The sequence below is a fragment of the Salvelinus alpinus genome, chromosome 2 (assembly GCF_045679555.1).
Source record: "Salvelinus alpinus chromosome 2, SLU_Salpinus.1, whole genome shotgun sequence".
In the NCBI taxonomy this organism is placed as follows: Eukaryota; Metazoa; Chordata; class Actinopteri; order Salmoniformes; family Salmonidae; genus Salvelinus; species Salvelinus alpinus.
The window spans coordinates 46,794,569-46,817,518 of record NC_092087.1 but is presented as its reverse complement, the minus strand read 5'-3'; the positions used below and the strand labels follow the sequence as shown (position 1 = coordinate 46,817,518).

The window sequence follows — 22,950 nt, the reverse complement described above, 5'->3', positions numbered from 1 at the left end:
CTAAACAGAAGAAGAGAGGAATGTAAAAAAACAACGAAGAGAAAAAAGTCAGAGGGTAATGTTAGACGGTGTGCACGTGTGTATGTGTGTGTGCACGTGTGCGTGGGGGGGTTACATTCGGGTTAATGAGAGACAGATGGACGCCAGGCCCCAGATGTGTCTTATGCGATGTTCGTATGTGTGCGTAAGCATGTGATCTCCCGTCAGTGATGAAGAACGAAACCTCAAATGATGTCACCACGCTAATGAGGAGACTGATTGCAACACACACACATCTCATTTGAACACAGGCCACTGCACTGAGACAAAAAGCCATAGGGCACCAGAGCCACGGGCCAGTTGGCACTGTGACACACTGGGTTGGCACTGCAGGAGGGACTGAGTTTACACTACAATACTGCTGAGAGGAAACACTGTGAGTGTGTGTGTGTGTGTGTGTGTGTGTGTGTGTGTGTGTGTGTGTGTGTGTGTGTGTGTGTGTGTGTGTGTGTGTGACAGAGAGAGAGAGAGAGCGATAGAGAGAAAAGAGGATGTGTGTGTCAAAAGGGAGGGTATAGAGAGTCTAATATGAAGGGCGAGTTTTGTTGGCCAGAGCAGAGCTATCTGACCTACTTTCAGGTCCCTTCGGCAAGCAGCAGCAGCTCGCACGCATGTGTGTGTGTGTGTGCGTGCATGTGCTTCTGTGTGAGCGTAAAGGTCTACATCTGTGTGTATGTGTACTACACAGGGCTGGGCGGTATGGCCAAAATACTGTATCATATCACTATATTGTACTTATTTTTAACAGTATTTTACGTTTCTGAAAAATACAAGTTCTAAATATGTTTTATGAGTAGTGCATGACTCTAGAATGGCAAAAAATACATTTGAAGTGAAATGTATTTCTCCATTCTGATGGTTTTGAGGTAGATAGGTACATGCAGGCAGCGATTAGGAGATGCGTTTCCCCTTTCAGTAATACACATGATCTCAAGTGTTCTGGTTGTGCGGGTTGATGGCCACTAGACTCGATGCTGTATGTTAAAGTTATATCTGTTTATAGGGATTGAGGTCCAAAGGCCAAGGACAGATTGTTGTTGTGTTCTGTGGAACACCGTGATTCTTTAGCGGCTGACAAAGTAGTTTTGATTTCCTGATGCTGTGTATATACTGGGACATGTTTCTCTGCTTCTGTTCTGGAGGTGTCTCCCTGTTGCAACTTGTATTAAACCAGATTGATTTATTATTGATTGTATCCGCGAATGCTCATCTCTTTTGTTCACCTGAAAATCCCCTTAACACCATTACTGCTACACAGCTCTAAAACAGGCCATAAAGTCACCAAACGTTCATATGTTAACACACCCAAGAGAACTAGTATTGTACCTGTAATATGTGTGTGTGTGTGTGTGTGTGTGTGTGTGTGTGTGTGTGTGTGTGTGTGTGTGTGTGTGTGCGCGTACATTGCTCTTTGGACCAGGAGCTAAGGTAGATGTTTTATTGCAGAAGATCAGTCAAAAATCTCTCTATAAGTCCCCATACAGTACAGTATGCTGTAAAAGGCAGCGAGAGAAAGAGAGAGGGATAGGAGAGCAGAGGAAGAGAAAGAAAGAGATTGAGAGTGAAAAAAAGTGGATAATAAATAGGGAACTACACCCTGAAAAACAAATTGACGCAGATAAGAGAGAGGAAGGAAGGACGAGGAGGAGGAGAAATGGTGTGTACACGTGTCTGTGTGTGTGAGCGTGTGTGTGTGTGAGCTTGCGTACGTGTGAGAGAGATTAGGCCAGTTACCTGCAGGATGACGCTGTCAGGCTGGCTGAAGTTGGGGGAGCTGGAGCGAGTGTTACTTCCTGGGGTGGAAGGCCACAGACCCAGTAGCTTCCTCCCACACGTCAGGATGCTGGGGGAGACACAGGATGACGGTCATCCCACCGACACGCATGCACAGACATACAGAGCCTCCTGAACTGCTACTCACTGTCTGAAGTTGAAGAGGGGCATGGTGACCCAGCCCAGAGAGTCGATGCTCCGCCGCTGCTTGCTGCCCTTCTCCTCCGCACCTCCAGGGGGTGGCAGAGCGCTGGCATACAGAGTCACCGTCAGCTGGGTCTCCCTTGGCAACTGGTTAATCTGCACTGGGAAACACACCCTGGGGGGGCGAGAGGGACAGGGGGGAGGGAGAGGAGAGAGATGCAATGGGAGAGGAGGGTAAAGAAGGATATGAGGGGCAGAGAGGAATAGAAAAGGAAAGAGGGTGGGGGATGGGGAGAGAGAGAGTTGTACTTGAGTCCTTGTGAAATGCAGTATAAAGTCAATTCAAATTTTACTACAAGAGAGTAGTCTCGGAGTGCCACTGTATCTGTTAGTCAACAGTAAATGATCCATCTATTATATTTAGCCCTGTGTCATCCACATGGGACCCGTGTGCTCTCAACATGAAAGAGAAGAACACATTAAGAACTCTGTTGGAATTCTGAAACTTCAAAAGACTAGTTAGCATGAAAGAAGCTAGCGTTTTGCTAACAAAAAATAGCCGCGTTATAAAACACACACCATTGCCAATGGGGGCTCTATTAGCATGCGTCGCTAGCTAAGAAAACATTTTCAGTTATGCGGCCAGACTGTAGGCTACATTATGACCGGGTCCCTCATATAAAAGCCTCTCACGATAAGATGTCCAGCCAAACAGTTTACATTCAGGACTTTTATACAACCAACAAACCAAGAGCTGTTTGAGGAAGGCTACCTTACAAAGCTGTAGATCGCTGCAGTCCCTGTCCAAAGCACTCCGGACAGAATTAAACATGGCTAAGGTTGCAAAATTCCTGGGAACATTCAATAAATTCCCTGGTTTTCCCCAAATCCCGGTTGGAGGATTGTTCAAACAGCTCTTGGTTTGTTGGTTGTAACTTTGAATTAAAAGTTCCCGGAATTTTGCAACCCTAAACTTGGCCTATTCTTGTTTATTCCATCTTATCTTAAGTGGCTCCATCAAGCCGGACACGGTCAAGCAATCTTCTCGGGAAGTGGTGTTTTAGAGTGAAGGCTTTGCACTGCTGTAGTCACATCTGGAGATTTCAGCACCACTAGGTCTACTCAGGGTTGATAATCCACCAGGACGCTAAATCCACCCGGATACCGGAGGATTAAAAATATCCTTACAATAGACGCTAAAAAAAGATCCCAACAACAGTGTCTTCAAAAATAGCCCCAGGGACAATGCATTAAGGACACGAGGTAGAGGTGGAGAGATCAGAAAATAGCCACCGGATGCTGCTGCATAGCTACCTTCACATCTCTTCTAAAGGAGATTAGTTACAACCCGCAAATTGTAACTAAGCGCGCAAGCTTATTGAAGCAGATGTAAACCGTTTACAGTATGTTTTTATTTGTGGGTTGTAACTAATCTCCTTTAAATGATTGGTTGGGTGTCTGTAAGGTCTGTTTTAATAGGCTGTGAGGTTGGTTGAGGTACCTGGCTCTGATTGGTTAAAATGTCTATAAGGCCTGTGGTAACAGGCTGTGTTTGGGTACATACCTCTGGTCCCAGACCACCAGGTGAAACAGGTACTTGCTGACCTGCTGTTTGCTGGTGTGCTGCGGGGCACAAAGTTCCACCCCTCCATGGGTCAGAGAGCATGACAGGAAGAAGCCCTCGTAGCTAACAGGAAGAGGAAGAGGAGATCAGCCAATGGGACAACAGAGTAGATGATAGTCATTATGAAACCCCATTGGCCTATGTATGTAAACGCTATAATTACAAGTAACTGAGGACCAAGTTGGAGTCATGTGAAATTATGCATAACAAACAAGACTTTTCTTCATGGGTCTGTGTTCAATTCAATCAATGTCTTCTGACTAGGGGAAATGAACGGAGTTCTCTTGTGAGAGTGTGTGTCAGTTGTGTAGTGTATATCAGTGTATGTTAGAGTATACAATGAGTGTACAAAACATTATGAACATAATGCTCTTTCCATGACATAGACTGACCAGGTGAATGTAGGTGAAAGCCATGATCCCTTATTGATGTCACTTGTTAAATCCACTTCAATCAGTGCAGATGAAGGGAGGAGACAGGTTAAAGAAGGATTTTTAAGCCTCGAGACAATTGAGACATGGATTGTGTGCCATTCAGAAGGTGAATGGGCAAGACAAAAGATTTAAGTGCCTTTGAACGGGGTATGATAGTAGGTGCCAGGCGCACCAGTTTGTGTCAAGAACTACAACACTGTTGGGTTTTTCACGCTCAACAGATTCCTGTGTGTATCAAGAATGGTCCACCACCCAAAGGACATCCAGCCAACTTGACACATCTGTGGGAAACAATGGAGTCAACATGGGCCAACATCCCTGTGGAACGCTTTCAACACCTTGTAGAGTCCATGCCCCGACGAATTGAGGCTGTTCTGAGGGAAAAAGTGGGGGTGCAACTTAATATTAGGAATGTGTTCTTTATTTTTTGTACACTCAGTGTATATATGTGACATTTATAATATTATATACTAGTACTACAGGGATCATCAACTAGATTCTGGCGCGGACCGATTTCTTCCTGAGCGGATGGTCGGACGGCCAGAACAAATAATTACAAATAATTTGTAGACTGCAAATTGACCGCAAGAAGCCCAAATAGATATAATATTTGACTAAAATATAATCATTTCAAACATTTCAAACATTGCTTACATTCTGACTTATAGTTACTATTATTTACAACGCTACTCCTCTTACTCCGTTTAAGCTAACTTTAAAACGTGCCGACTGGTCTGATATTGTGCTTGTATACAACTTTTTGATACTATATATACTTTTTGATACTATATATACTTTTTGAACTATTACACTTTTATTAAACTTCATCCACTTTCATGGCATTTCTTCAACATTCTAAAGCTTCCATTGTGACATCATGACTTCCAATGTAGCCTGGCGGTTAGGAGTGTTGGGTCAGTAACCGAAAGGTTGCTGGATCGAATCCCAGAGCTGACAAGGTCAACATCTGTTGTTCTGCCCATGAGCAAGGCAGATAACCCACTATTCTCTGGGCACCGATGACGTAGATGTTGATTAAGGCAGTGCCCCGCACCTCTCTGATTCAGAGGGGTTGGGTTAAACGCGGAAGACACATTTCAATTGAACGCATTCAGTTGTACAACTGACTAGGTATCCCCCTTTCCTATTCCATTCACTGTGGACACAACAATACCATTTATTTTTTACATAAATCAGCTACTTTGACCATTTTCCCAATAAGTTATAACAAACTTTAGAGGGTATGACATATTGGTCTACTTACCTGCATTCAAATCTGGAATCAGAAGATAATTATCTGTCACCAATCAAAAGTTACAGCTGTTTGTCAGAGTAGCTAGAAAAGTAGCTAGCTAACGCCAGCTAACAGCTCTCTCATGTCTCGTCGTTGAGCAGCCCAAACGGAGACATTGCTATGGATACCAATGCATTTCAATGGCACGAAAGGGCCATAGGCGAGAATGGTAAAAAAAATAAAAAAATTTGAACCTTTCACCGTTTAAGCTATCAACTCCAAACTAAAGTTGAGATGTATTAGGCGTATTATTATTTAGATGTACTTATTTCAATTAATTACCCATCAGACTGAATAGTAATTAAAGGGTAATAACATTGGGAAATAATGCTACCATGTTATTTGTCTTACAGTGAAATAGGGATTTAACAAGCAATAGCACTCTATCTGAAAACCTTGTCACTGCAGATGATATCAACCTCGTGTGGGAGATTATCAGATACTTTTTGGTATCAATTATCAGTTTTTCCTGCACACACCTTTAGTGTCTTTCTAACACACACACACACACACACACACACACACACACACACACACACACACACACACACACACACACACACACACACACACACACACACACACACACACACACACACACACACACACACACACACACACACACACACACACACACACACACACACACACACACACACACACACACAGGACAAGTGCCTAGCAACCAATCAGAGCTCGGCCACACCCCTCAGGTCAGAGGTCATGCAGGGTTCCCAGGCTGTCAATCACCCTTTGTCAGGAACCAATCACGTGCCAGCAACAGTTTCAGGGGAGACAAAGGAGACAGCAAACTGGGGTTCAGCGAGGGGAGGAGCAGTGGACCATTCACGTGATTGGAAGGGGGTGAGGGAGTGGCAGGGCCATTCCAATACACAGCAGTGGAGACAGGGGAAAGTGCAGGGGCAGAGACAGTGGTAGGGGCAATAAGGCTGTAGGGTGAGGGTGGGGGAATGGTAGGACAAGTGTGTAGAATGCATTGGACAGAATGTATGGGAATAGTGAGGTGGCAGTGCATCTGGCCCTGGTTATGGAGCTGTGCCAGTGGAGAAGAGAGGAGAGGAAAGAGCAGTTACTGAGAGAAGACATATGAATGGAGATTCAGGGGGAGGGTTTGGGCTGAGCTGAATACACAGGCCAATATAGAGGGAGCGATGGCAAGGGAAAAAGGAGGGAAAACGTGGTACGGGAGGGAAGAGAGGATAGGGAAGTAAAGGGAAGTGAAAATGGGGAGAAAGGTAAAGGGAGGGGAGGAAAAAGGGGATGAATCGTTATTTTTGGGGGGGGTGGCAGATGAGGCTGTTTCTCAGGGTTCTCTATGTATGCTGCTATGCTCCATAACACCATGTAATCCTCTTGGATTATACTGGGGAAATCCAGCCTGAACAGCTGGCCCCCAATTGTCATACTTGAGTAAAAGTAAAGATACCTTAATAGAAAATGAGTAAAAAGTTTACAAGTATTTAAATATGCTTAAATATTAAAAGTAAATGTTTTTTTTTTTCAATTGCTAAAATATACTTAAATATCAAAAGTAAAAGTATAAATAATTTCAAATGCATTATATTAAGCAAACGAGATGGCACGATTGTATTTTTTATTTACGGACAGCTAGGGGCACACTCCAACACTCAGACATCATTTCCAAATGAAGCATGTGTGTTTACTGAATCCGCCAGAACAGAGACAGTAGGTATGACCAGGGATGTTCTCTTGATAAGTGCGTCAATTGGACCAATTTCCTTTCCTGCTAAGCATTCAAAATGTAATGAATACTTTTGGAAATGTATTGAAATAAAAGTAGTCAAAAATATAAAAAGCTAAGTAAAGTACAGATGCCCCCAAAAACTATTTAAGTAGTACTTTAAAGTATTTTTAGTACTTTACACTACTGGTTACGTGCGTTTGTGTGTGCCTGAGTGTACAGTATGTGTTTTACCTGGCAGCCCATGTGATGGGGATGCGATGAGCAGCGTAGACGCTGAAAGACAGGACGTTGGTGACCAGGCCTGCTTCCTGTGTGGGTGCCGTGTGCCGGTTGCTCTGCACCGTGGTGTGGAAGTTAGCATTGAACGTGCTACAGTACAGCTCCACCAGATCCAAAATGGCTGCCGTCAGCTTCTCCACCACTTTCTCTGCAAGGGGAAGCAAACCATTTAGATTCACAGAGTCTTCATTTAGCAGACACTCTCTAAATGCATTCAATTAAAGAGGGCTAAACAACCACTTAACACAAGCTTTAAAAGTAAAACCTTAAATAATAAATGTTAGTAACAATCTGTGTGCAGAACTTAGCATGTTTTAAAGATCTCTCCTGATTCACAACAGCTGTCTGTCAGTATTACTCGTTATCTAAGAGCAGAGTCAGAGTAATACACAACACCAAGTCCATGCTCTTAGAGTTTATTGCCATGTTATCACCCTACTGCTAATCCTTGGGAGCTCTTTACTCCTACACTGATCCCATGACCTTTCATACAGTGTGTATTTGACCTCTTCATAGCCTTGTGTTTGTACACTACCAGAGGAGTCAAACATTAGTTCCATCATTCATAGGGCTCTGGTCCAAAGTAGTGCACTATGTAGGGAATATGGACCCTGGTCAAAAGTAGTCCACTGTGTAGGGAATACGGGCCCTGGTCAAAAGTAGTGCACTGTGTAGGGAATAGGATGCCATTTGGGATACAGACATGCCAACACAGCTCAGTTGCCTGGGCTCCACTCTTTACATATGTCTCTTCATACATCCAGTGGAGCAGCTCAGCCCTATAGGGAAAACAACATCCAACCTCTCGGAAATATTACCCCTTTCTTTATGAGGGCAGACAGACGGATAGAGATGCAGATGGATGGAGGAGGTGGTTAGTGTATCTGCGTATCCTGTATGAAATTAGCCATCCTTCCTGTTTGTCGGAGTGTAGCTGGGGGAGGTAGGGGATTTGTCTCAAATGGCACCCTATTCCCTATAAAGTGCATTACCTTTGAACAGAGCACGGGCCCTGGTCAGAAGTAGTGCAATATAAAGGAAATGAGGTGCCATTTGGGACCCAGCCAGAGAAATCGGTAAAGAGGGACATCCGTGGCGTACGTCACAGCGACTCAAGGACACTTCCGCTCTGACATGAGGTAGGGCTACTGTGACAGACCAGTGTGCCTGCTTAGCAGTGTAGCTTCTTCCCCATCTCGGTACACTGTCCGTACAGCAGCTCAATCCAGGTTCCTATGCCACGCAAACACACCTGACCGCCCGCTTCACAACGTTCTTGTGCTGCTGAAAAGCTAGTAATTCGGTGATGTGATTGGAGACACTTTAAGCTGTTGGGAGAGCTTAAGGTATGATCTTAAGGGGATGGTTCACCCAAATTACAAAAATACATTGGTTTCCCCTATAATCAGTCTATGGACAAGGTATGAGAGCAATCCATGCTTTGGTTTAGTTTCCCTGGCACTGTTTCCACATGCTATCATTTTAGCATTCGTGGCACAAATCCCATTTAATAAAATATATATATACAGTTAAAGTCGGAAGTTTACATACACTTAGGTTGGGGTCATTAAAACTTGTTTTTCAACCACTCCACAAATTTCTTGTTAACAAACTATAGTTTTGGCAAGTCGGTTAGGACATGTACTTTGTACTTTGGAGAAATGTCCTCTGGTCTGATGAAACAAAAAGAGAACTGTTTGGCCATAATGACCATTGTTATGTTTGGAGGAAAAAGGGGGAGGCTTGCAAGCTGAAGAACATCATCCCAACCGTGAAGCACGGGGGTGGCAGCATCATGTTGTGGGGGTGCTTTGCTGCAGAAGGGACTGGTGCACTTCACAAAATAGATGGCATCATGAGGTAGGAAAAGTATGTGGATATATTGAAGCAACATCTCAAGACATCAGTCAGGAAGTTAAAGCTTGGTCGCAAATGGGTCTTCCAAACGGACAATGACCCCAAGAATACTTCAAAATTTGTGGCAAAATGGCTTAAGGACAAAAAAGTCAAGGTATCGGAGTGGCCATCACAAAGCCCTGACCTCAATCCTATAGAAAATGTGTGGGCAGAACTGAAAAAGAGCAAGGAGGCCTATAAACCTGACTCAGGTACACCAGCTCTGTCAGGAGGAATGGGCCAAAATTCACCCAATTTATTGTGGGAATCTTGTGGAAGGCTACCCGAAACGTTTGACCCAAGTTAAACAATTTAAAGGCAATGCTACCAAATAATAATTGAGTGTATGTAAACTTCTGACCCACTGGGAATGTGATGAAAGAAATAAAAGCTGAAATAAATCATTTTCTCTACTATTATTCTGACATTTCACATTCTTAAAATAAACTGGTCATCTTAACTGACCTAAAACAGGGAATTTTTTACTAGGATTAAATGTCAGGAATTGTGAAAAACTGAGTTTAAATGTATTTGGTTAAGATGTATGTAAACTTCCGACTTCAACTGTATATTTAACCAGGCAAGTGAGTTAAGAACACATTTTTAGTTACAATGACGGCCTAGGAACAGTGGGTCAACTGCCGTGTTCAGGGGCAGAACGACAGATTTTTACCTTGTCAGCTCGGGGATTTGATCTAGCAACCTTTCGGTTACTGGCCCAACACTCTAACCACTAGGCTACCTGCCGCCCCCATTCAAGTCAAAGAACCGATATCAGCATTTTTCGAGCATCATGAGAAATGCTAATATCGGTCCCATGACTTAAAACATTAGCATGTGCAGGAAACTAAACCGACGCATGGATTGCAGTCATACATTGTCCATAAACTGCTTACACAGTAAGGAAACCAATGTGTCATTTTATAATTTGGGTGAACTATCCCTTCAATATCAACATGTAAGTCGCTCTGGATAAGAGCGTCTGCTAAATGACTTAAATGTAAATGTAATTCTGTCACACTACTGTACAGACTTGTCCATCATCCCATGACCCTATAACCCGGCAATCCTCCTCTCCATCTGTCCTCTTTCTCCCATCTACAGTATCATTTAATCTCCTTCTTTCCTCCCCGTCTGTACTTCCTCTTCTCTTTCCCATCCTCTCTCCGTCTTCTTTCTCCTTCCTCTTCCCATCCGTCTGTCCTGTCTATCATCCCCTACGCTATCTGTCTGTGTGTTATTCTGTGTTGTAGCACAGTAAGACATGAGGAACCTACCTCTGTTCTCTTTGATGGCCAGCAGTGACGGATCCTGTGAAGAGACACTCATACAGTTACAGAATGCATTCAACAAATTGACTAACCTTGGTTCTGGAGTTACAGGTGTACAGAATACTGTATGGGTAATTAATTTATGCCTGATCTACGCTCAGTTTAGTTTTTTAACTCTCTGTGTCTAAAGGTTAAATTAGAGCTGTGTCTAAAGGTCATTTCTATCTGAAATGTGGCAGTGTGTGTGTGTGTTTACCTTCTGTACTCTAGGCTGCAGACGACAGGGGCATGCTGGGAGCTGGTTGAGGGCGGAGGTGATGTCAGGCGTTTCCACGGCAGCCAGCGAGCTGCAGAGAGCCTTCACTGATTGGACCAACCGTTCCACATGCAACACAAGCTCCACCTTCAGAGGGGGGAGGGAGAACAGAGCGATTTCAACCTCACACATACATTTTCAAAATAAAAGAGCCAAACATGTTTGCTTTCGTTTGTGTGTGTGTTGTGACAGTGTGTGTGTGTGTGTGTACGTGCATTTGTGTGTGTGTCTGTGCCTGTATGCGTGTTTGTGTGCGCGTGTGTAGTAGGTTACCTCTGATAGTAGAAAGGACTCAGCCTCGTTGTGAAAGGTATCCAGGAGCAGAGTCAAAGCCTCTCTGTTCAAACACAAGTCAATATCAACAACACTAACCAGGTTTCTATCCAACCTTTGTACGAGAGTAAAGTGCATGTCAGAACATGGAAACCTTCCAAATGTCGACAAAACAAAATACACTAGACGAGGTGGGATCTTTTTGAGTCGGTAAAACATTTATTATGCAACAAATGGCAGTGTTATGCGTAAATATTGATAAAATAACCATCACATCGACGAATGCTTGGAGTCACACTATGACATGTGTGGTTCTCCCATGAAAGAGTTGTTTTGATGGGCACTGCATCATTACGCACAGCCTTTAATCCGCATCAAGTCAATTTGATGGAAACACATTTCTGGTGGGAAAATGCGCATATTGTTGTTTTTGCGGAGTTTAGAATATTCGCATGAAAATCTGCCGCCAATTGAACGGAAACTAGCTACTATCAAGGGTATGAAAGTCCCAGCTCAAGGCCTTTAAATGCTTTCTAATGTAATTCGTGGTGTGAGAGATCTAGGCCCCTCCCCCTCACCTAGTAACGGTCTGTCTGATTGGTCGTTCCTGCAGCAGAATGCCGTGGTTCATCGTAGAGGGCGTGTCATCATCATCCTCCTGTCAATCACAACATAACGACACGATGAGTGTGTGCGTACGATTGTCTGTGTGTGTGTGTGTGTGTCGTGTGCATGCGTGTTGTGTGCCGTGTGTGTGTGTTGTGTGTGTGTGTGGGCATGGGTGTGCACACCGTGCGGCCCAGTTCTGTGTTGACAGAGCTTCTCTTGGTCAGGAAGAGACGGATGTCCCAGTCAAACTTCAGACACAGCTGGATATACTCCAACTCTGCCAATGTCTGGGAACTGATGGGGGGAGAGAGAGAGAGAGAGAGAGAGAGAGAGAGAGAGAGAGAGAGAGAGAGAGAAAGAGAGAGAGAAAGAGAAAGAGAAAGAGAAAGAGAAAGAGAAAGAGAAAGAGAGAGAGAAAGGGAGAAAGAGAGAAAGAGAGATAGCATTAACCCTGCTACTGTCAAAGATGATGGATAAATTAAGATAGTTCACTCAGGCCATTTACCAATAAAAAATTAAAAAAATGCAGTTCCTGTCTACTTAAGGGGGTGGCTCTCCCATAGACACCGATGCGAAAGCAGCTGAGTCCGGTCTAATTAGTTCATGGATTTCTATTGAAACAGAAAAAAAGGAAGGCGTAGGCTGTCTCGTTTCCTCTTCCGTCTCTGCTACTGTCAAGCCCTGGGATTGACAAAGCTGTGTAACAAACCATGACCTCAGCACACAGAGGAAGTCCTAACCTATTTTACCAGCTGCAGGTTATCAGGGGAAAAACCACTTCCTGCTGCTGCTCAGCCATGTCCACACACACGAACAAGGAAAATAAAAACAAGTGGAAAGACAGACATACACACACATGTGCACAGACTCACAAAACATGGTGCGCACACACACACACACCACACACACACATATATACATATGCTCAGATTCACTGTACTGGAATGGAGCTTACTGTAAAACACATTTAAACACTAGCTGGCTGTTTCTCTCGAGAGGAAGACTTTAGAGAAGAGTGGGAGGGAGTGTGTGTCAGGGTGCGTGTGGTTGGGGTACGAAAGGTCATGTTGGTCCCACAACTGTGTGTGTGTGTGTGTGTGTGTGTGTATAGAATAGTGTGTTTTTACTGGGGAAATCCCCTGAGGTTTAGGTCGGCCCTCAGACATCAGCAGAGCTTGTTAAAAAACGGCCATAATTGAGGCCTTCAGTTATATGAGTGTGTATATCTGGACCACAAACCACACACACACTCCAGCTCTCTTCTCTCCCTCAGTTTACCCCCAACTCACTGCCCTGTTCTTTCTCGATAAAGCCTAAACGTATTCCTATAGCCTGGGCCTCACACACACACACGCACACACGCGCACACACACACATTTTGTTTTACTATCCTTGTGGGGACCAAACAATTGATTCACATTCAAAATCCGATTTTCTCTAACCCCTAACCCTTAACCCTAACCTTAAATCCTAACCCCAACCCTAAGCCTAACCCTGATTGTAACCCTAACCTTAAATCCTAACCCCAACCCTAAGCCTAACCCTGATTGTAACCCTAACCCTAAACCTAACCCCTAAGCCTAATAGCCTTTTTCCTTGTGGGGACCCGACAAAATATCCCCACAATTTTCCTTTGTTTTACCAACCTTGTGAGGACGTCTGGTCCCCACAAGGATAGTAAAACCAAAAACGCACACATACAAAAACACAAGGTTGAGACATGCATACGGTACACACACAAACACATATGGCTGAGAGTACGAGTGTATAGCCAAGGTCTACGCGATTTTTCCAAGGCAAGGCTCTTCTCAGTTTATCTGAGGGGAATTGCTCTGGCTCTCGGTCTTATAGAACAGCTGTTTCTGTATTCACATGCATGTGTGTGTGTGTGTGTGTATGTGTGCGTACATGTGCTCTCTACCTCCCAGTCCCACCCTCCGGGCCCAACTAACATGGCTGGTGATGTGTTATGATTAGTTGGCTCTCCTCTACTCATTCCACCCTGTGCTTGGCCTGTTCCATGGAGTAGTGGGGGACAGGGGGGCACCATCGCTGCCGCAGCCCAGCCAGGGTGAGCTCTACTGGGCAGAGAGTTGGCAGACTGCCCCCTGGCACCCATCCACAATGGGGTGGGCATGGAGCCAGGAGAGAGAGGGGGATGGGCAGGGAAGAAGGGAAAGAGAGGGAAGGCGTGGGAGGAGAGAACGAGGGGAAGCAGCATAGTGTAATGTTGCCAATGGAGTGTGGACTGACAGGGCATGTGTGGAGCTTATTCAGCAGTGAAGGAAATTAAAGGGATACGTCGGGATATTGGCAATGAGGCCCTTTATCTACTTCCCCCAGAGACAGATGAACTCGTGGACACCACTTCGATGTCTCTGTGTTCAGTATGAAGGAAGTTAGCGGTAGTTTCATGGCGCCAATGCTAATAAAATTGGTATCCACGACTTCATCAGACTCTGGGCAGTTGATAAATGGGCCTCATTGCCAAAATCCCGAAGTATCCCTTTAAAAACACTCAAAAGCCAAATCCCAGCCTCCTCTTCCAGTATTCACACATATTGCAGACAGATGGGCGAGAGGAGTGGAGATACAGAGAGAGGGAGAAGAAGTTGAGGAGAGAAAGGCACGAGAGAAGTGCTCCTTACTTCTCTAGGAACTCAGCTTGACCGCAGACTTTGAGCAGGTAGTGGTCGACGTCGATGTGGTCCAGGTCCTCATTAGCATAACACAACGTCTGGTAGATCAACAGGTCCACTGTAGATGACCCTTAGAGAGAGATGTGGGGAACAGAACGTAAATTACAGTACATGACAGAAACAAAAACAGAGGAAGAGAGAGAGAGGGTGGATGGAAGAGTAAAGCGATAGAGAGACGGGGAGAGAGAGAGAGAGAGAGAGAGAGAGAGAGAGAGAGAGAGAGAGAGGTGAATGTGTGGGTGTGTGGGTTCTTTGATTCAACCTCTCTGGACTGAGTCAGTGCACACCGACCCAACCATTCTATTGACAGGAAGAGTCACAGGGACGGATGTACTGGAAGAAATGATTCAGACTGACTGACTGCTGTGCTGTTGATTGCTGTAGTTGATCTTAAATTATCTTACAGAATGAAGAAGAGGGAAACAACCACTTTGAGACAGAGGGGGGGGGAGACAGAGAGACAAAGACAGACAGAGATGGGGATAGAAAGAGAGAGAGAATGGAGGGGGGGGGGGGGGGGTCTCTGACTCTGTTTACTTGGCCAGTTCGATCTCTCTGAGTGAGAGCAAACATACTCTCTTCCGCCATCATGAGTCATGAGCTGACCTTACTGTACCCACATCACATAGTCTCACACACCACTAAGGGAGACAGGGTGAGGTAGAGAGAGAAACAGAGAGAGAGGAGGCCTTCATAGCATGAACAGTGATGTTTCCAAAGCGGTCTCTCCTTCCCCTTCCCTTAAATCTCCCCCTCTTTCTCCCTTTCTCCCAGACCCATGAATGAGGCCAGATTAGACAGTTGGTTGGCTGGGATCCGGTCAGTGTAATTCCATTAAGGGAACTCCAACCACATGCTTTCCTTTATCCCTGATACTGGCCAAAACATTCCCATTGGAAAACCGCAGTGGCCTGGACAGGACTGAGTGAAGCAGACATGACATTCGAAAATAGGGGTGAGTGATCTCTGTGCTGATGAACCTGCGGCGTGTCTGAGTGTGTGTGTTTGCGAGTGAGTGAGTGGGAGTATGTGCATCTTACCGTCACAGGTGAAGGTGAGTGGTTCTCTGGCGTGGTCGCTGATGACCGTAACTTTGACGCTGACCCCTAACCCCTGTTGCAACTCTTCGGGCCCCACTGAAGGCGACCACACAAACCCAGAGTTCTTAGAGCGGTCGTTGCTTGGATACGCCGACCGCAACCTGAAAACAACACACAGGGATGGTTATTAAAAGGTAATAAATAGCTGACTGTGAATTAACCACAACACACAGTTATGGTTATAACTGCTTGTAGTCAGCCTGACCACAATACAACCACAACAAAACCACAGCACACGAATGGTTCTAAACAGCCTGACTGAGGGCGAGAGGGTACATTTTTAGTCCAATCACAAATCAACCCCTAAACCTTACGCCCAATGCACTTGTAGATATTTGAGAGGATCTGACAGGTGTGAACAATATGGTAATAGCTCCATCTTGCCCTCTGATAGGCTAGGTGGAAGTTTCACCATATAGTTTATACCAATCAAATCCTCTCAGATCTCCACAAGTGCATAGGGCGTTTGGCTTAGGGGTTGATTTGGGATTGGGCCGTACACTTACACGTCGAGCATGTGACAGAAGGCGGCCACCTCCTCATCTCTTTCCTCTGACACCTGGAAGAGCTCATAGCCGAAACCATTAAGCCTGGGGCCCAGAGACACCTGCCAATCACACACAGACACAGGAACGATCAGTCACAGAACTGACTGTAACAGAGCATTCAGAGTCACGGAACAGAACACAGCTGGACTGGACTCCGTTGGAATAGACTGACTTGACTGGAGTAAGCTGGAGACAAGCCTAGACCTTTCAAGGATCGTTTATTTGTGTCTAGGTTCGACTCTGGAAACACGGAATGAGGGTGTGAGGTAACACTAGATGTGAAATAATGCTGTGTCATGCATAGTGACGTAATGAATCTGTAGTGAGCCTGTCATAGGGTGAGTAGTTACCGGGTCGGCCGACACTCTGCGCTGGTTCTTGTTGCTCTTCTGGATAGGTACGTAAGTGCGGGGGGGCACCTGAGGGGGGAGGGTCTTACTCCGAGCCACCGGCTTCCCTGATTGGTCCCCATTGGCCCGCCTACCCCTTGGCGCCAGCCAATCGCCATTGAGCTTGGAGAGGGCGTCGTTGAGGCTCTCGTAGTTGAGCATCTCCCCTGACGACAGTTTGGGCTGGTCTACCTCAGGGGTGAACAGGTTGACATCCCGGGGCGCCACAGTGCGTCGGGAGGGCGGGAAGGGCTCAGTGGAGGGGGGTAGAGGGGTCCTTGGGGGTACAGCAGGAGGAGGGTCATCCGGAGGAGGGGGGAAGCCTTTAAGCAGAGTCAGAGGAGAACCATAGCTAGACCCTGAGTGCCCATAGCTGGAGTTCAGGTAGTCCCCCTTCCCTGAACTCTCCAGGATATAGAGGGGCTCTTTGCTGTAGCTTCCCAGAGGAGGAGTGGCCCTGGCTGGGGAGGGACGTGGGGAGTGGGACCCCCCAGGCTGAAGGTGGTTGAGGAATGGGTCCGAACCAGACAGCCCTCTTAGCAAACTCCCTCCTGGAGGAAGAGGGCTGGGGCAGGGTGGGAGGGGGCGATCGATCTGGCTCTGGCCCTCCCTAGGGGGTAGCGTAGGTAACCTCCCAACCCCCTGGCTGCTGGTCCCCTCGCTCTCCCCACCCTTGTCCTGTTTAAGTCTTGACAGGGCATCATACTCCATCTGTAGAGCTTCAGCCATTACCAACTCTCTCTGGCTCAGGCCCAGGGAATCCAGTCCCCAGGGGCCTTCACCGTCCTTCTGAGTCTGTGCTGCCGACATGCTCCTACAGGGGAAGCCACCACCAACAGAAGAGGAGGAGAAGGACACGGGTTCTAGGGCTTCCAGAGAAGAGACATGGGCCTCAGAATACGCTCTGTGGAGCGAGAGAGAGAGGTAATCAGAAAGAGTAAAAAAAGAGGAAGTAGTCAAAGTGAGACAGAGGGATGCATTTCGGTCCTGCCATTCAGACCACAGATGCCAAGTGCTCTCAGTTTCAGGTGTATTCTACAAAAACACAGCTGATTCTAGGGCTGGGAATTGCCAGTGACCTCACAATACGATATGTATTGTGATTCTTACGATTCTATATGTATTGTGATTCGACACTGAGATGTTATTGTAATTTGATGATCCAAACATATTGCTCACGTTGCACTAAGTGTTCGAAACATTATGAACATTATGCTCTTTCCATGACATAGACTGACCAGGTGAATCCAGGTGAAAGCTATGATCCCTTATTGATGTCACTTGTTAAATCCACTTCAAATCAGTGTAGATGAAGGGGAGGAGACAGGTTAAAGAAGGATTTAAGCCTTGAGAGAATTGAGACATTCAGAGGGTGAATGGGCAAGACAAAATATTTAAGTGCCTTTGACCGGGGTATGGTAGTAGGTGCCAGGCGCACCGGTTTGAGTGTGTCAAGAACTGGACCGCTACTGGGTTTTTCACGCTCAACAGTTTCCCGTGTGTATCAAGAATGGTCCACCACCAAAATGACATCCAGCCAACTTGACACAACTATGGGAAGCATTGGAGTCAACATGGGCCAGCATCCCTGTGGAACACTTTCGACACCTTGTAGAGTCCACGACATATGGAGCCGGTTCTGTTTTGTACACCCACAATTTGATGAATGCAAAAAGACATCTGTTACAAAACACCTATGTTTATTGTAATGACATTCTGCGATTGTCATTAGGCCTACACTTGTATACTGAATTGATTCGTCCAAGCGTGCCTTGGTCTCGGCCACACATCTCCGCCTTGATAAAATGTAAGTGTTCTCCTCAAACCACAATGCAATTTGGAGCGAATACCACCCGGTTTCCAGTCAATTGAAGGATTTTTTGTAATGACTTGGTGCTGCCTATCTTGGCCAGGACGCTCTTGAAAAAGAGATTTTTAAATATCAATGAGCCCTTCCTGGTTAAATAAAGGTTTTATAATAATAAATAAAAATTGCTAAATGTTAATGTGGCTGACATGCAGTAATGTTAAATAATAGTTTAACAACCTATAGTTTTTTGGGCATGTTGTGTTAATTGTGATAGGCTCACGTTTTACCGGTACGGCGTCCCGGCAAAATAAATAGTGGGGTACGCCATACCGGTAAAACGTGAGCCAATGGCTTACTTTCACCCCTGTTATGATCAGTCATGGAAATCAAAGTGTTGAAAACACGTTGGTTCACCACTTAAAAAGAAGATGGTGAACAAGCTATAGGATGAAAAATATCGGCGTTTTGGTGCAGGTAGAGCCGACTAGGGCTAGCTAACGCTACTTAGAAAAACATGTATTTTTATTACAAATCGATACTTGGAGTCAAAGTTTCTATATAATATCGTCCAAAATAATATTGCGATATACAGGGAGCAATCAAATCCGCGATGCGTAGAACGTGGCAGACATTAAAACGGAATTCGGCAATATTCAAAAATGTATTGAATTAATTAGAAAAGGTGTTAATTATGACAAGGCACGAACAATACGCATTAGCGATTTGTATTTTCCTTCAACTTTCTGATGAGGCATCGGCGCGGGAATGCCTCTGTGCGCGTGTGCATGTTTGTCTACCACTTTGTGTAGCCGTTAGCAATGATGCTAATGATCGCCGTCTTCTGCTAGATGGAAAGGCCTCCACAAAAACCTTCTCAATGAAATGTTAACTACAAAGTAGAGTACGTCAACCTGGCAGAATGATGTGATTATTTGCATCGATCCAGCGGTGATTTGTTTAAGTCACTTCATTGTAAATAAGAATAGAATGTTTCTAAACACACGTCTACATTAAATGTGAATGCTACCATGACTACGGCTAATCCTGAATGAATCGTGACAATGATGAGTGAGGAAGTTAGACGCACAAATATTGTACCCCAAAAAATGCTAACCTCCCCTGTTATTGTAATGGTGAGAGGTTAGCACGTCTTTGGGGTACAATATTTGTGCGTCTAACTTTCTCACTCCAAAATGACACAACATTATTTACGATACATTTTCTAGAAAATAATCTGAAACACTATCAAAACAAACAGCAAATTTGTAGTCACAAGCTTGATGTAGTTATTGCGTGCTATGAATATGGGACCAAATATTTCCCTTTTTACTACTTTAATACACAAGTGAATTTGTCCTAATACTTTTGGTCCCCTAAAATGGGGCGGCTATTTGTTTGTCTCTTGATGGTGTGCACTTGAATTAAAATGGTATTTACACCCCCCAAAATAAAATTTATAGATTTTTCCCAGACCTCAAAAGTGGTCTCCTGTTGTGGTTTAAAGCATTGTTGTGGAGTTAAAACATCCAATTAAAAAAGTGTGATTGAAAGAAAAAAGAAAAACTGGGAAAAATCTGAAACCTGGAGAAACTAAAAACGGTGAAAACGGAATTTGGGAAAAAATGAAACAGATTTTATACGGCCCTAGATATGTAACTGCATCCTTGTTTCCCCCATAACTAGCTGATTCCCCCTTTTCTTCACGTTTTCATTATTTGGAGGACTGCATAAACGGCTTATTAACCACTATTTAAAGAACAAAAGGTCTTATACAGGACAAGTCGCATGTAACAATTGACACATGGTTAACAAACTGTGAATAGGTACTAATGTTTAGTAAAACAGACTTGGCTGGTTCAGACAGGAAACTGCAACTCAGCAGTATCACAGCCCAGATTCCTGACCTCCCATGGACATGTTAAACCCATAATATGGCCTCACACACACACAGCATGCATGCAAGCGCACAACATGCACATGTCCCACAGCACACACAAAAACAGAGGCTCTGCAGACTCGCTCTAACTGTGTGAGGAAGAGAAGCTGAGGCAGCATTCTCTAACCCAGTTGTTCACCAAACGGTTGTTTCTATTAAAAACAATAAAACAATGATGTTGACAGTAGGGGCACTTGTTTCAGCTGCCCTGCGTGCCGGGTAGGCAAAGTGTTCCCATTTTTAACCGTGTCATGCGTCTGAAGCTACTGCTAGTCCATTGGATTGTTCAGATCATCATATCTACAGCTTTCTCATTGATACTGTGATTTCAAAACGTCTAAAACCATGACTAGCGAGACTGTCAACGAATACAGAAAAGAGCTGCGGTTTTTACGAGTGAGTTCATGTTTAAGTTTTTATTCAGCATTGTGAACATGAAACGCAGTTCTCCACTCGTGTTGCAAACAGCACTGCGCCTTATATGAAAGCGTAGCAAAGTGTATCGATAGGCTGGCGTTATGATTAGCGCTGTGTGTGTTTTTTTATATCAAGGAACATTTCACTTTCTCTGTTCATTAGGAGCAACAACATGAATTTGTGCATGAGGCAGAAATAATGCGGTGTGACTCGAGTTTCATCATCAGCTCGAAGACTCTTATTGGTCAATCTTAGCATAGGGGGGAGAGCTGAGACAGTGAGGCGGACCCTCTGATGCTCTCCCTTCGCTGAGACTTCAATTTATGCTCACTTAGCTGTGCCTCACAAGTAACACAACAAATGATGACCTATTACCAGTGTGATCCTATAACACAAGTTCGTACTCGAAAATCGAATCAAACAATTCATGAGAGCCCATGAGCTCTTGTTGCGCAACATTTCAATAGGCTAGGCAATTGCTCAAGAAAACAGAGTAATGGCCTCTACTAAAAATAGAAGGATCAGCTTTCTATAGGCTATGCCTACTATATTTATTGATCAACTTTCCTAATATTAAGCACATTGCGTATATTTACAACAGGAGAATGGCCTAGCTGGCTGGCATAAAAATGAACCATGGGAAAAGCGTCCTCCATTCGCTATTTAAGTGCATAGATGACATGTATTTTTTCCAGCTGACCCTGTTTCAATACAGGTGCATGATAATGGTCCATTCTAAATCAAAACAAATGTCACACATGTTATTTAGTATATGTAAAGACAATATTCAATTAAGAATAGTCTGATGGGTGACAATATATATTATATATTATCACTTGTGAATGATGCCCAGCATAAGAAACAATGCCTTTTTTGTGGACTTTTTAGAATCATAGTCACACTATTCATGAGAGACTAACTGGCATCCATAAACAGCGCGTGAGTTTCACGTTTGGGGAAGATCATTTTCACCATAAAAATGCACCTTTATAATAAAAGCATTACATGCACAATTGCATTTGCGGTCACTTTTGATAATGGTGTTTTTCCACTAATGGAACATTTGCGCATATAGCCTGTGCATTGCTGTGCTTATAGTGTGAATAAATAGCCTAATAGTTTGTCAACATTTTAAGCTAAATGTTCTGCATACATAAAAAAAAAAATTTGATGCTAGCGGTTGTATTAATCTGGGATCTATCGCATCCCACAACTGTCCCAGACTATGTTTGGAATATTTATTTCTCGCACAGAATAGGTCAACTTTTGTACTATGGGGGATAGTAGATTGACGTAGGCTAGTGCTTTTGCTGTGCGTTAGGGCTACTGTTTATTGTTTGCTAACAAAAAGTAAATATGGACAGTTCTTCCAATATCTTCAATATGCACTTTGGAATTGGATAAGGACACGCACAGTTGCGTCCTCAATGTGTGTCTTCACTTGTAGCCTATGAGAAAGACCTGATCACGTGATGGAGGGCGCAGCAGTCAGGGAGAAGCGTACAACGGCCACAAAAGGCATGGATTTTTTTGGGGGGGGGGTGCATTACGGCCACACAAAGGGGATGACACCGTTAAATTCTAGGCATTATCAAGTGCTTGTCAAATTGTGAATGAGAGACATAAAGTGTGTACAGCCCGCGCAAAATACAAAGCAGAGCTCATGCCTTTTAGGCAACTTTTTTCAAATCATCATTAGAGTCGCATCATGCAGCCTTCCAACGTAGTCAATATCAAAACATATAGCCCAACATTTTTAGAACATTTAAAGTTACATTAATAACTAAATGTAGCATATAGGAGTACCTATTTCTTTGTTAACCGCTCAACACAGAATATCCTCCCTCAAATCGTTTGGAGAAAATAACCTTTCTATTTTATTCAGCTTTGTTCAATTGTATTCTTCATACTATAAAATAATGCCAAGGAATTTTAAGGGAATCTTGTCTGCTAAATGAACTAATGTAGCCCACAGCCATAGCCAGATCAGGACCTAACATAAGGACAACACAGAGTATGCTATTATTTTCTTCTGAGAAAGACATTTTCTTCATATCATGCTTCATTAGACCCGTCTAAAATAAATCATGGATTTATTGTGAAGGTGTAGACTACATTACATGGATTTATTAGACTTTTTTAAAATGTAGATGTTCCAAAGGTCTGCATCAGTGGCTTGTAGGATGTGCTAAATGTGTTTAAGTTAATTAATGGTCAATTACCGTGAGACCGACAGTTATTTGCTTGACAATCACTGGCTGACAAAATGTTGTGACCGCCACAGCCCTAATTGGGCCTATAGCCTACTGCACAAACCTGATTGCTACAGATATCTTTTTAATAGGTTACTGTTGCTCTAACCCTATACACCAC

General features: G+C 44.3%; 1 protein-coding gene across 1 annotated transcript in view; it reads right to left on the bottom strand.

Annotated features, from left to right (window-relative positions):
* Positions 1-22,950, bottom strand: part of LOC139563524 (phosphatidylinositol 4-phosphate 3-kinase C2 domain-containing subunit beta-like) — a 65,941-nt gene that overhangs the window by 31,698 nt on the left and 11,293 nt on the right. Inside the window, exons 2-14 of the mRNA XM_071382248.1 lie at positions 16,376-17,318; positions 15,984-16,084; positions 15,418-15,578; positions 14,327-14,447; positions 11,861-11,972; positions 11,648-11,727; positions 11,070-11,133; positions 10,737-10,883; positions 10,487-10,520; positions 7,266-7,461; positions 3,521-3,643; positions 1,961-2,131; positions 1,774-1,882 (exon numbers count right to left, since the gene is read on the bottom strand). Of these exons, the coding sequence (XP_071238349.1) occupies positions 1,774-1,882; positions 1,961-2,131; positions 3,521-3,643; positions 7,266-7,461; positions 10,487-10,520; positions 10,737-10,883; positions 11,070-11,133; positions 11,648-11,727; positions 11,861-11,972; positions 14,327-14,447; positions 15,418-15,578; positions 15,984-16,084; positions 16,376-17,224 (2,268 nt within the window). The 5' untranslated portion in view covers positions 17,225-17,318. The remainder of the gene's footprint in view (positions 1-1,773; positions 1,883-1,960; positions 2,132-3,520; positions 3,644-7,265; positions 7,462-10,486; positions 10,521-10,736; positions 10,884-11,069; positions 11,134-11,647; positions 11,728-11,860; positions 11,973-14,326; positions 14,448-15,417; positions 15,579-15,983; positions 16,085-16,375; positions 17,319-22,950) is intronic.